The 14,166-nt window shown below is 36.1% G+C and overlaps 1 protein-coding gene and 1 long non-coding RNA gene across 4 annotated transcripts in view; both read left to right on the forward strand.

Moving 5' to 3' along the window:
• Positions 1–2,056: 2,056 nt before the first annotated feature.
• Positions 2,057–14,166, forward strand: part of LOC135835452 (facilitated trehalose transporter Tret1-like) — a 44,156-nt gene continuing 32,046 nt past the window's right edge. The window contains exon 1 of the mRNA XM_065349711.1: positions 2,057–2,158. Coding sequence (XP_065205783.1) covers positions 2,072–2,158 — 87 coding nt within the window. The 5' untranslated portion in view covers positions 2,057–2,071. The remainder of the gene's footprint in view (positions 2,159–14,166) is intronic.
• LOC135833692 (uncharacterized) lies at positions 6,797–8,093 on the forward strand. Of its 3 annotated transcripts, XR_010556516.1 has the most exons (4): positions 6,797–6,986; positions 7,077–7,213; positions 7,282–7,478; positions 7,572–8,093. It is a non-coding gene; the product is annotated as an uncharacterized LOC135833692 (long non-coding RNA). The 3 variants fall into 3 exon arrangements; XR_010556515.1 differs by having other exon boundaries at positions 7,282–8,093; XR_010556517.1 differs by having other exon boundaries at positions 7,285–8,093.

Here is a 14,166-nt window from a genome sequence, read left to right on the forward strand (position 1 = left end):
TATTCATGTTTTGTTGTAAATTCCTTCTGGATTTATTTTCTTTCCAAAAATACATTCGGAAGCATACAAAATACAACAATTTTCACATTTGTAGGATTAACGAGGAAAAAAATAATAGAACGACCTGAAAAGTAAAAATTTCCCACAGTCGAATCTTTCTAGATTTTTCAACTCAAAATAAGTTTTTTTTAAATCAAAGAATAGGCTTGGATTCTCAATTTTTTTCAACAATGTAAAATATTATGCTCTTTTAGCGTGCTTCGTCATTTTTATTTTTTCATTTCAGAATGACGAAATATTTGTCTAATGTCTACTTCCCAACCCTGCACACAGTTTTCGATGGAATCTTTCTCGGATATTAGCAAAGAGTCACCACTCCAATATTAATACATATATTACTTCACAAGATGGTGATTGGTGACTGTGTGTATGATAATTCTTCTATAGGTATGTTTTCGCTAAAATGATAGCACTTATATTATCAACAAAAAGTTGTCGTTTCAGTTTCTACGAAACCTATCTCAGCTAACAAAAATTTAAAATACAACGTAAAGGAAGTCGTGCTTGATAACGCTTTAGATTTCCAGAAGACAGTACTATCAAAAATTAAAATACTTAGACATTGAATTTTATTTTTTGATTTTTGGTAAATTTTTGGACCTTCCATCTATTTTCCATGAGAAGTGATGAGAAATCAGAATTCGATCAAATTGAGGAATACAGCTGAAAGTAGGCCAAATCAACCTTTTTTAAAGCTTTTTGACCAACTCAGGTACACATTATTAAAATCCACTTCCAATGGTTCAAATCCAAGATTTTCTCTCGTAAATAATAATTTTTTTGAGGGGCAATAAAAATGAAAAATAAAAAAATCCTTGTTTACATACGAACTTATCAAACTAAAAATTTGAAATTTATAAGTTTCTATCATTTTTTCGACCTAAGCAGATTTTTGGATTTTAGTTTTGAAAAAATGGTAGCAAAAAAGATCAAAATGATAATCAGCACGAATGAGTCAAACCTTCTCAGAGTCCAAATTATTGAAAACATTCTTCTGAGAGACAGCATTGGCAAAAAATGTACGTACTTTTGTTGATGCATAAATAAAAATTATTAAGTAAGTACTTAATAATGATCAAAACCGCAGGAAAAAATATTATCACCTTTTTGAGACAATTTTTTCAATCTGATACATATGTAACTATCACCTAGATACCAACACTAAGTAAATTTGTCACTTTTAAAATTTTTTTAAATTCATAACAACACAACAATTGCTTTATGATATGTAGGAATATTCACGGTTTTTAATAGCATTCTAATTACCTATTTGATGCAATTACCTATTTTTTATCTTAAATCATTTTAACACGAGGAAAACTTCCACAAACATTTTTTACAATTTTTTTCTATTTTTTTGAAGATTGTTTACTACATTACCCAGGGGCAAATGCAAAAACCCAAAATCTTTTTTTGGTAGGGAGAGGGGTCTTCTGTTTAAAATCAGGAGATGGTATTTTTGAAAAACAAAAAATTGTTTCAAATTCGGAGTATTTATCAATACGCCAAAGTTAAGATGATGAGAATATCAAATCATGTTTTTTTCTTCAATTTTGACCAATTTGAGTCCAAACTTTGTTTAATTGTAAAATAAACGATTCGAAGTACCTAATTGTTTGTTTGTTCTTTTTTTTCCATCGAGGGGTTCGTATTGCGATATTAATACGTACATACGTCCTTCGGTATTATATGCGATGTTTATCATAGGAAATTCATAATTTCACGCCAGCTTTATTTTTTTCCACCATGTGTCAGCGGTGCGTCAAATTCTACAAACTTTTCTGCACGTCGTCGGGAGTGAGGAAAAAAAATGTCTTAGGCTGTACATTCAGAAGAAAGACTATAAAACCTTGAATCGTAAGCTAGAAGTGTACGTCGTGAGTGTAATATAACGCATCTTGCGAATAATCAATTTTTCTCTAAATTGTTTCATCTTCGCACGTGCTCGACGCCGGTTTCGTTTATCTCAACTTAAACATAAGTATAAACGTAGATACATATTCTCATCATAATGCAGTTATTTAAATTCATCGGTAATGCTGGCCATTTAATTATCAACTCGTTTTGGAGTATTAAATGTATAGACGAACATAAGCAGGTGAGTAATAAGTTACGTGATAAATATTATGCTATTTTGGTGATTACAAAGAAAGTGAGGAAGGGTATTTTATTATTATCTATGTAGACGTCCAAGTATTACCAATCTTTCATTGGATCAAATAAGTGATTTAAAATAATCGTCTGAATCATAGCTCAGATTTATTTTCAAAATAAGTACGATATAGAGTTTAATGAAACTACTTATATTTTGCAACATACATAGATCTGGAAAAGAATTCATGCACATGGATACCATTTATGTACCTTTAAATAGGCTGCAAAAACAATCTCAATCAAAGTGAATAAATTAATACAGGTGATCAATGATCATGGACTGGGCGTGCATTTTGATTGAGACCATTTTTGAATGAAATTAAAACTTAGCTTGATCAAACCAGTTACCTATATTACATAGAGTCAGCGAAGTAAGTCTTGTCGACCTAATTTTATTAAAGTGCCACTCCATGAAATTTCAAAGCGTCACTACTTGCTATCTCGTTATTTTTTCAACAAATTGTAGGGGGAGATTATGCATATCTGAGGTGCTGGTTACTTCGATCCTGAGCTTCTAGGAAAGGATTCACGAAAGTAACGAATCTCTCTACATGAACAGGACCCTCTGAGTACCATTGGTTCAGACCGAGAACCTCACGGGGGTCCAACCCTAAATACGAGTTGGGTTTTGATCCAGAACTAATAAAAACTCGTAAATTAGAAATTTACTCCTTATTATCACCTCTGGGCAAGTGACCGCACAACCAATATTATCATAGGACGAATTTGAGTGTTGGGAAACGAATATTAAATACGTAAATAAGAACACAGATCTTCTTCAAGTACATCTAATTATCTCAAATTACGAGAAAAGAACAACATGAAGTTGATATCTCTTGAGAGTAATTATTGGAGAAGGAAAGGGAGGTTGAGAATTACTACAAATTCGTAGCCTATTCTCGGATGGTATTTTTTGGATAAAAAATTAATAAAGAAAAAGGATAAATACCTGGGACTGTGTTGAGTTGGGAAGACAATATAATTAATTCCAATCAAGCTAGGAATTAATTAAAAATTGCTTTGGCTTGATGTACACTTCCGGAAGTTCTTCCATCTCTGACTTTATAGAACTAATAATTATAGGGAGTATCACAAGTCAGTGTGAAAAGATTCCCTATCCAATTAAATTGGACACGTAAATAAGAGGCACTTCCGTAAATAGTGACCCCTGAGCTCCACGTACTTGGCTAGTTTCATCCACTGGCGTTATAGAACGAATAGAATTAGTAGAATGAATATTCTGACCCCTGAATCCACACTGGTAGCTCCCCAAGCCTCGGAGAGTCTAGGAGAGCTGACCAGGCAGTTCGGCAGTACATTGGATACTGACTGTACAGTGAAACTAGCAACTATGAGCTTAGGGTAAAAATGAGTCTGGACCAAGCAGCAGAGGCAGCGGATGCGCGCGTTTCTGGGCTATGATTGGCTAAATATTATGTCATGAGATCGCGGAAATACCCATGTAATTATAGTATCCGCGAGCTGAATATTCGCGTCAGGTTGGGCAATATAAGAAATGTTTTTTCTCCCAGTTAAGTAGCAGAAAAAGCTGTTTTTTCTCCCTCTACAAATGCCCCGATTTAGGTGACAGATGAACAAGGGAGAAATATGGTACGTAAATCAAAAAGAAGCGGGAGAAATAGAATCAATAGAATCAATAATCTGCATGTTCGGCATCGTAGTCTGCGTGCCCAACCTATCAGCTAATCAATAGAATCAATAGAATCAATGATGATCATCCGCGCCCACTGCCCCGAATTATGTAGCATATTTACGTGCTTGTGAAGTGTGTACCGGAAGTAATAGAATTAATAATTCCTACAACTCAACCAAGATATTCCAGGGATAAAGGTAGAAGAAAGGTACATGGAAAATTAAACTCAAGAGTAAAAAATACAAAGTAGAAAAATGCATAAAAAGTTACAAAATACAGTAAGTGAAAAATGCAAAAGTAGCTAAAGTAGAGAATAAAAAATAACAACAATATTTACAGTATGAAAAAATGAAAAAGAATATCAGGTATTTTCGTAAATAAAAATTGAAAGTTGAAAATACAATGGAAAAATATGAACTGGAAATATTCAAATGTATGTAAAAAATTCATTTCCATGTATGAGAACAAAATTGTAAAAAAAAATTCATTATTTATTATTTTTTTTTTTTTTATTTTTTTATTTAGGAGTACCAATGGGAAGAATACGTACCGCCTTGAAATCGTGCAGAGTCAACTTACGTGAATGCAGAATCAGCGAAGAAGGTAGGTCTAAATTATTTACTGTGTAATAATCTAGCTTCTTGGTATGTCGACTGAAAGCCACTATGATATGTGGTAGGCTATCATAAATTGAATTTTGGTGATGAATTAATCGAACCAATATAATATTTTCGGCTTGTTTTCCCTGGTACTCGTGTATGGTGTTTACAGGAAATCCTTTGCTGGCTAGTATTTGCTTTTCGTTTTGCGTAAATACTAGGTAATGAGAATCAATAGAATGAGGTAGATTATTGACATTTTTCAAGGTATACAGGTTCATTTCGGAAAATACTTGTGAAGTAGACAGCATTCCATGTTGATAAAATTCTGATAATAATGCTGTGGTGGTAAGACTACATCGAAATGAAATGTTCAAAAATTCTATTTCCGCAATTAAATACTCAGGAATGCAGGAAAAATGGATTGATGGTAATGGCGAACGATTAATATACTGTATTTGATGTCTGTCTCCTACTAAAATTACTTCTGAAGCTCGAGCTTTCTCTACTGCAAATATAATTTGGCCAAAGTGAATTAAGAAAGCTTCATCAACAAATATTCGGGAGTAGTGAGATGTATTTTGGCTCATCAAATAAGAATCAATAGTTCGGTAATTTCGTCGTAGAATAACTTCATCAATTGAAAATCCATTTTTCTCATTATAACGCCTGCGAAAATTTTCTGCACTGTCTTTCGTTGGGAATAAAACCAAATCATCAATGCTTCGGGTATTATCTAAAATGTAGGTAGTTTTCCCGCAGCCTGGAACGCCTTGAACTAATTTGAACTGAGGAATTAATAAATGTTGAAGATTAATATTTTTGCACGCAAAGAACAAATCATAATCGCTGAGAATTCGAGTATCTTGCGTAACTACCAGTTTATTAGAATTAATTTTGAACGAATGGGAATTAATATCTGAAAAATTGATTAAATTAATTCCATCACAGGCGTATTTGTAATTACTATATCGAGGTGTGTGAGTAAATTTATTAGAATTGATATCGTAGATTCCCAAGTCAAAGTTAGTTAGAGTTAATTTTTCTGAATTTTCGCAGCTAGAATGGATAATACTGGCATTCCATAGCGCTAAAATAGAATTTTGGTACCAAATGTTGATTTGCTCATTTGCGGCATAGAATAAATATGAATAAATATTTTCTTGTAAATCAGCCATTTCTGCAAAATTAATAGAAATAATAGAATAAATAGAAATAATAAATCAGGTTTCAACTAAAAGGTTGTACTCGTTGTAAATGAACAAATGACTAGAAAATAGAAATAATTTACATACTCTTCGAAATAATGAACAAAAAAAATAACTCTCGTCACCGAGAAAAAATAAAAAGAAAAAATTGAAAAAATAATACTAGCTTTTGATTGGCTTGAAAATTGAACTATTTTTTATGACGTAACCAGCGTTATCAATCACCGAACTGTATTTATCTATTTTAGAAAAAATGATAATTGCGAAAATATCGATAGAATTAGTAACACATGGTAATTAATACAAATCATTAACTTCTTTTTTCAGCTCCTCTAAAGCTCGGAGAATTCAGTCGCTTGAGGTATGGTTTTCGTAGTCGCTTATCAGCTAGAAATGGAATTAATCCCAGCAAGATTTCGAGATGGAAACTCTGCGGTAGTACTGGAAGATCGTTCTCGGTTGGATCCTGTCTATCGATTATTGTTTCAATTTCATGAAGGTAGATGATTCGTCGTGTATTACTGAATAATACAGCCTTGTATCGGAGCCAAGCGCGAAAATCTTTGCAAAGCTGATCATTCTCTTTAGTAAGTATAGGTGGTAAAAGTATGATTTTTGATACGTGTGTATTCTTAATAAAACATATCAGCTGCTTCGCATCCTCAGTAATATCATCCAGCTTACGTTTGTCGGCAATGTCGCGATGTCCAATTGATAGTATGATATACTTCGGCAGCACAACGACAAATTTGCGCAAGTTCGATTGTAAATCTTTAATTGAGATTGAACGATTGATGAATAAATTGTTAGGCAGCTGATTGATAAGGTCAATGTTTCCTGCTACAGCATCGTCGACTATGCCATTAATATCCATCGCCAATTAACCAATGACTTTGTAGAAAATAAACAGGTTCGGGCCGTCGATCTGAATGCTTGAGTTTTCCAGCCACTAAATAGAAGTAAAATTGTGGCTCATTACAGTAATTTGCCATATCGCGCGGAATTTGTCTATCTAAATAGAAAGGCAGTTCCGCTACTAAAGAGTGAAATGTGGCTGTTGTCACAATACCATTTTGAGGAATGCGCAGCTTCGAAAATACACCATATGTTGCGGTCTTATATCAATTCTGTTGATTTTTAATCGTGCATTCTCTCTGTTTACAGGTATAATTGGAGCTGGAACAGGCGCTGCTTCGTGTACGTGTGCTGGAGCCGATGGCTGGAGTACTGGATGAAAGACTTCTTCGAAGTTGATATCTGATGTGGTCGATGAAGCTGAAGAAATCGAGTATTGATCGCATTGACGTGGAGGTACATATCCAGATGTTGAGGGCTGAGGGTCGGAATTTTCGGCGACAAAGCTTTCTAATGCTGCACGTAATTTTTCAACTGTAATCGTAGGTTTAGCAGACGTACCGGAATCAGATGGCAGCGGCGAATCGATTTTGGCTGGAACAGCAGCTTTTTCATCATCGGAGCTCGATTCGGACAGATTTATCTCAGGAATGGCGATCGCTGGCATCGACGCTGGAGCGGAGGTTTGTAACGTTTTGATCAGCTTATCTTTCTCTCGAATTTCTTCGGTTAATGCTGCATTTTGTCGTAGAAGCTGTCGAAGTTCGGAAGCTAGCTGGGAATTACGTTCGTGCTGATTATTCATCGCGATATTCATCTCAGTGAGCTGAGCTCTGGTAGCGTTATTGATGATGAGGCGAATGCTTTCGGCGATTGGTGATTTTTGAACGACGATCTCACGTAGCGCTTTGATATTAATATTCGCGACGCACTTTTTGAACGGACAAGGTATTTTTCGCTCTTTAAGAGTTTTTGTTTTAATCATAAAGCACTTCAAGTGCACCAAATGGTTACACTCCTTACCAGTGATTAATACCGCAGGTCCAGTGGCACCGGACGGAGGAACAGCGAGCGAACCGTCACAGAAAGGGCAGACAGCTATCGAGAGCTCACAAGTATGATCAATTTCCGCGTTGGCCATAGCACTGGCAAATTAATTAGAATTAATAATTGTAATTATAAAATGAATGACCGGAAACTCGAATAAATAAACGGCTTGATTAGCGAACGAACTGAACGGAGACATACGATCCTTACGAAGAACAGATTACTTATGAAGACAGAATCAGTACTTGCGTAAATTCCTGGTGAAAAAATGGCCTAAAAGGCTGCTGGTGGAAGGGATTATCTCGCAAATATCTTGTTAAATGTTGGGTAAAGGGAGTAGAAAGCTATCTGCGATAGCTGTAGATTATCGCTAGATGTCTGGCAAATTCTATATTTAATACCTTATCTATTGTAGACAGCATTGTTAGAATAATTGCATTTTAGAAGATATATTTGTTGATAATTTCTGTCTGTATGCTATTTTTATCCTTGAATAAATAGAATCAATAGAATCAATATCGTGTATTTATGAATTTTCTTCTCAACGAACATTTTTAGCAAATTCCACCTTTCTTCCAAATAGTACAAGTTAAACTCTGTCAGGATAGGTAAAGTGAACTCGTGGACATTTTCAAAGCAAAATGAACAATCTCCGTGCCATTAATTAATGATATCAACGATATATGATGTTAAAATGAAGTTGAAATATAATATTTACGCGTTCACGAAGAAATAATATGAAATAATAATAAAAACTTCCTTGTAGAAATGAAATTAGGAATCTATGTGTATAAAACGGCTAATAGAATAAATAGTAGTCATTCCCAGTATTATTACTCAAACGACATATCATAGTACCACCATTTTCTTGAATATATTGAATGATAATTATTTACAGGTTAAAAATTCAAGTAGAAATTTCTTTGAAATGATACGATGGTATGAATAGCTGGTGGGGATACTAATTTCCTTTTACTGCAATTTTTAAATTAATTGAAGCTGTAGTTTTAGAAATAATAGAAAAAATAAAATAATCATATTCATGCCATCTTCTTATTTATTTTTATCTTCGGCACAACGAAAGGAACATAACTCACAGCTATTCAAATTGCAATAATAATAGAATCAATATAACATAGAATAAGTAGAAATAATATTCGAATAGATAATTCAAAACTCAAAAAATAACGAACTTAGAATTAATAGAACTAATATAAACTGGTAATTTCGTAAATACCTGTTAGAAAGAAAAATGCGACTAAAAATCCAAATTAATAGAAATAATACACGAAGACATGTAAAAAGAGTAAAGAGGGTATCGAAAATAACAGGCTTTAACGTGGAGGTAATATCGAATGCTCAGCCGAACCGCCATGTCTTCATTCCAAACTTAGAAATAGAAAAGATAGAAAAAATAACAAAATTCACAAATTCAAACAACGAAAAAATAGAAAACGAAAGATTTACGCAAATACCGGGTATAGAATTAATCGAAATAACGCAACATATGAGCCAAACGGTAAATAATATCAAAATGAACAAAAGGGTGGGCGTATATGATACCGGCGAGGTCGGCATGGTAAGGCTGGACGCGATCTACTGTTTCTTCCAAAAATTGCAAATAGGTGACCCAAGACCGGTCTAATTGAGGCAGGATTCCTCGCTGCCAATCGCGGTACGATCTTCTTATTTCCGCATCTGGTCGTCGATCAGCGATGATTATCGGAAGGATGAGAATTCGCTCTACGTGTTGGTCCAGCAAAAATTGAATTAACGCCGATGTGTTTATTCTGGCAGTATGCTCGGACTCGAGCGTCAGATCGTGTCCTCCCATGGCAACTACGCAGAATCTAGGTACGTTACGAGCGTGTTGTTGGATATTATGGCGAAGACGTTTGGCCGAAAGAAAACTTCCTGCGAAGCGGCTACGGTCCCAGCGACTTTTTAACGTTGGATCTCGTCTCAGCGGTTCTCTCGCAACACCGTGGGCGAGACCGTCGCCAATCACCCACCATCCGTTCAGGAAAATGTGGGTGGTCGGACGGCGGTCGTCCGGTGACCAGCTTGTGTAAACTGAGGAATACATTTGCTGACTATGCAAAGTATACTCGTGACGTAGCTCGCGCTGGATTTGCGGGTTGAAAGTATAGCCGGACTGGTTCAAAATAGCCATAATATTTCCACGACGATGCGGAAATACAGCGCTCTGGACGCCACCATCGTAGACTCGTATTTCACGTCTTGTTCTGAAGTCTTCATACGGAGCATCCTCATCATCAAGCAGCGGCTGGTTACGCGGCTGATGGTCGTTGCGTTGTTCGGTCGCATTCCGCATGACGTGGTTTACTAAGACGTTACTGGAGTTGTAAAATGAAGAGAAAACATTACGTGTACTAGGCCGGAAAGGCTCGCGAAATCGCGACGGTCCGGCAACGTTTCCTACTTCTCCCAGCTCTGGCGCTACTAAAACTGGTCCAGAATTCGATGGGTGAGACTCCTCGAGGTTTACATTGTCGAGATTAGGAGCGGATGGAGCTGGAGCATTGACCGAAGCTGGAACCGGCTCTGGAATCACACCATCTTGAGCATCTCGCTCTTGGTCCATACGGCGTTGCATCTCACGTTCTTCTGGAGAATAAATAGAATTAATTAGAAATAATTGATCAAAATCACGTTCAGGTAAAATAATTTCAGAAATTGAGATGCGTATATTTGTATTAGAATTAATTGAATTACCATTCGTTTGAACAAATCCTTCAGCAAATGCTCGATCAATCGGTTCATTAAGGTCGTTGCGCTCATCGACGTCTTGGCAATCGTTGGCTGCGTTATCGTTATTTGCGTAATTATCTGGAGCCCGATCATCTTGATTTTCGGCGGCATGAACATTTTCATTTCCAGCAGCCTGATTAACGTGATTCACCATTTGTTGCTGTGCACCAGCGATATCGTCATCGTCGTCGTTGTCTCAATGGTTGAGGTCATCCTCGAAATCTGGGATTATAAAACGAGTATCGATAATGAAACGGCTCCAGCTATTTGTATATTGAATTGGGCTGTAATCAATATAATTACCTTGGTAATCTTGCGCTGGTCGCCTAAGTCTGGAGATTTCGCGTTCGAGATCTGCGATTCTTCCGGTCATAATCTCATTTTGCGCTACGGCGTCACGTAAAGAATCGTTCAGCGCATTTATGCGCTCGCGCTGGAAATCAACGGTGTCGCTGAGATTTGCGATTCTGCTGCGGTGACCGGAGTTTGTGCAAATATTGTCAGGCGTATCATAACGGAAAATTACACTGTGATAGTGTTGTCGAATTAGCACGGCGCCGCAGCTCCTATGTTGACATTTTGCTGGGAGATATCGGAAATTGCCGGCGGGGGTACGCTGCTCAGTTAAGCTTTTCACGCATTCGCGATGGTAAGTATGCGGACAGGTCTCGTTCCGGACAGTTTCTTGTCCTGCCTCGAACTCCTCCCCGCAGTACTGGCATACCGGAACACGATATCTTTCCATTGGCCTAGAGGACAGAAAAGAATCAGTGTCAGATGAGTTATCGCTGGAATCTTCGATGCTTATAGATTGGATAAAATCCGTTGGAAAATCTAATCGAGAAAAGTTAGGTTCGTATACACGTATATCATCCATATAGAAAGTATTACACAGCGAATCAAAAGTATTTTCCCATAGCCCTTCTTTAAATCTGGCTCGATCAAATTCGCGCTGTCTTAAAAAAGATGAAGTTTCTGGCTTCTTAAAAGAGTACTGGTTACCGTTCCATGTGATAAATTTGTGAATATTCATGTCGAAATAGAAATAATAGAATTAATAGAATAAATGGAAATAATCAATACCTTTTTTACGCGAATCGTAGCGAACAAACGAACAAACTTCAGCCAAATAATTAGCGACACAGCAGAACGAATAAGCTGGAGAAATAGTAATGCGTAAGTACAAGTTTCACGAGCGAAAATAGAAACAATGTGAATAAGTTGCTGGTCAATTCACCTTTTCGCAAATTCCGGTTCAATAATCGTCAAACGAAACAATATTTTCTTTAAACTAAACGTACGAATCGTCGCAATATAGCTGGTGAAACAGAATAGAACAAATAGAATCAATAGTTGTTTTGAATCTTCGAAAGAATAGAATCAATATAGCATACCAGTAGCAAAGCGAAGCTGGATCATATCTTGAAACAATACAGTTCTTCAAATAACAGAAATCTTCGACGAAACACTTGAAATAATTCAGTTTACCAATCAACGAAAATCTGGGATGAAATAATTGAATTAATAAACTGACGATTAAAACAGCAATGTACTTAGGCTAGTTATTTAAAACACACGTACAGAATCGAATTAGAAGTTGAATTTTGTTTGATTTTTTCCAATTTTGAATCAGGCTTTATATTTAGCCCTCAAATAGAATCAATAGAATAAATTAACACGTGATATCGTTCTTCGATGTGAATCAATGATTGAAAAGATGGCTGTGTTTGTAGCCTAAACCACGTGGTTTGATGATAGGTATCGATGTACGTGTGTTTTACAGCAGAATCGGTAACTTATATGAAACCAAGCAAATTAATAATGATGAAATCAACACTTGTACTTACGATTCAATAGAACTAATATTTCTCCAATCAATATGTCGTATTATTTACATTGACCACCATGAGATCGTAAACGAATGGCTGGAATTTTCAAACTAGTTTAAACGATCGAACAAATATGAAAAAATAAAGTACAGCACTGCGTAAACCTTACCGATTATAGAAATAATAAGAACGAAATTAAACTTTGAAAGAATAGAAAAAATTTCACCACGTTAGAGATGTACGCACTAAACACAAAGAGAAGCAAAAGTCGAATGATGAAATGGTAGGTTTGATGCGTAGGCTTAGGCTGTCGCTGCTATTGCTGGGTTTTTCTAGGAACCGATAAGGATCATTGTTAATCGAAGCTTGGTTCTTATCGCAACCCCCTTCCCTCTGTACGTATAATATCGGTCTGCGACTGTCTATTTTCATATACTAAGCAAAGATTTGCTTGTCGATGATGGTTAGGCGTAGCTCGGTTCGTGGATAAAAATAGAAGAAATATTTACAAGGTCGTATTTTTGATGATTTTATTTGATAGATTAAAATAGAAATAATACACGATTAATGAGATGAAAATAAAATTACATTTCTTCGCCTGGAAAAAATACGCGATATGTACATGATGAATAAATTGAACAAATATCAATCAACCGGAAATTACGCAAATATCGGTCGAATTCATAGTTGGTTAGCTTCTTCTAAAGATTGAGTGAATTTTACGATACGGTACGCCATTTCAGCGTAGATCAGCGGGTTTGAATAATAATTTCCAGCTCCATCTTTGTAGAAAGGATCCGCTCTATCTGAAATTTCTTCAAGGCTGGTTGCATATTTCAAAATCTGTGGGTCCATTTCGATTAAATCGGTGCGAAGCCATTTTCGAAATTTTCCCCGGAGCGAATGATCTGGTAGCATATTTGAATTAATATTAGGTAGAATTAAAATGTCTTCGACGCCTTGATCTAATAGAAAAGCAATCAGCTCCTTTGTGTTATAGCAACACTTATTGAACGTTTCTTTCAGTATATCATGGCAGCCTATAGATAGGATGATTCTTTTTGGAACTAGGATTTTATGATGCTTGATATTATGCATCAAACGCTTCGCTGAAATATTCGTACCGGACACCTTTGAATTATCCCACATCTTTATAACTCTTTTTTCTTCTTTGACAGCATATCTTGCAATTGCATGCGCGATGCCGTCGCCAATCAGCCACCAGCCGTTGATGAAACAATGCATAATGTGCATACCGTCGTACCTGCTTAATGAAATGTAGCGGCTTATGTAGAAATGCTGCTGAGCGTAAGTGTAATGGTCTTGATAATCTGGCGGCATGATTGGACCGTAATCGCAATTTTCGCTGACCAATTTGTCTTCTAAATTATCCCATGTAATTGGGAGAAAAACATCTTGGTAGCTGCCATCAAAGCGACGAATTCTGATGATATTTTCGGCTTTATTTACGTAACGAAGCGGATAACAGTTGTCCAATGGGTACATTTTTCCAGAAATAGAAATAATAGAAAAAATAGAAATAATAGAATAAATTAAAATTTTTCTTCTTAGATGAAATGATATTTACACAGTTCTGCAGCAATGAGTAATTTCGTACGAATCCATAGAATGAATAGAATAAATAGTGGTAGAATCAATATTTATTTGTATTGGGACATTTGTGAGCAAGAGATGTTAGCTGAAGTCGGTTGAAAAATATAATGAACAGCTTTTGAAATGAAACTTGCGAGGTAGGTAGAAAAATAATCAACAGGTAGGGCTGAGGGGGTCGCGGGGCATTTGCGACCAATCAGGAAGCTCGGATAACAATTCGACGAATTTCATTCGCTGCTCATGGTCGAGCAGGTTCAGAATCAAAGAATTAACGTGTTTAAAACGCATTCTACCTGTCCGCGGCCCGTCTTCAGGTGCGTCAGTACCTTCATCGTAATTGATATTTTCGCGCTTGCGCATGTTATATCGCAAAT

This window comes from Planococcus citri, chromosome 2 (assembly GCF_950023065.1).
Source record: "Planococcus citri chromosome 2, ihPlaCitr1.1, whole genome shotgun sequence".
NCBI classification, from domain to species: domain Eukaryota; kingdom Metazoa; phylum Arthropoda; class Insecta; order Hemiptera; family Pseudococcidae; genus Planococcus; species Planococcus citri.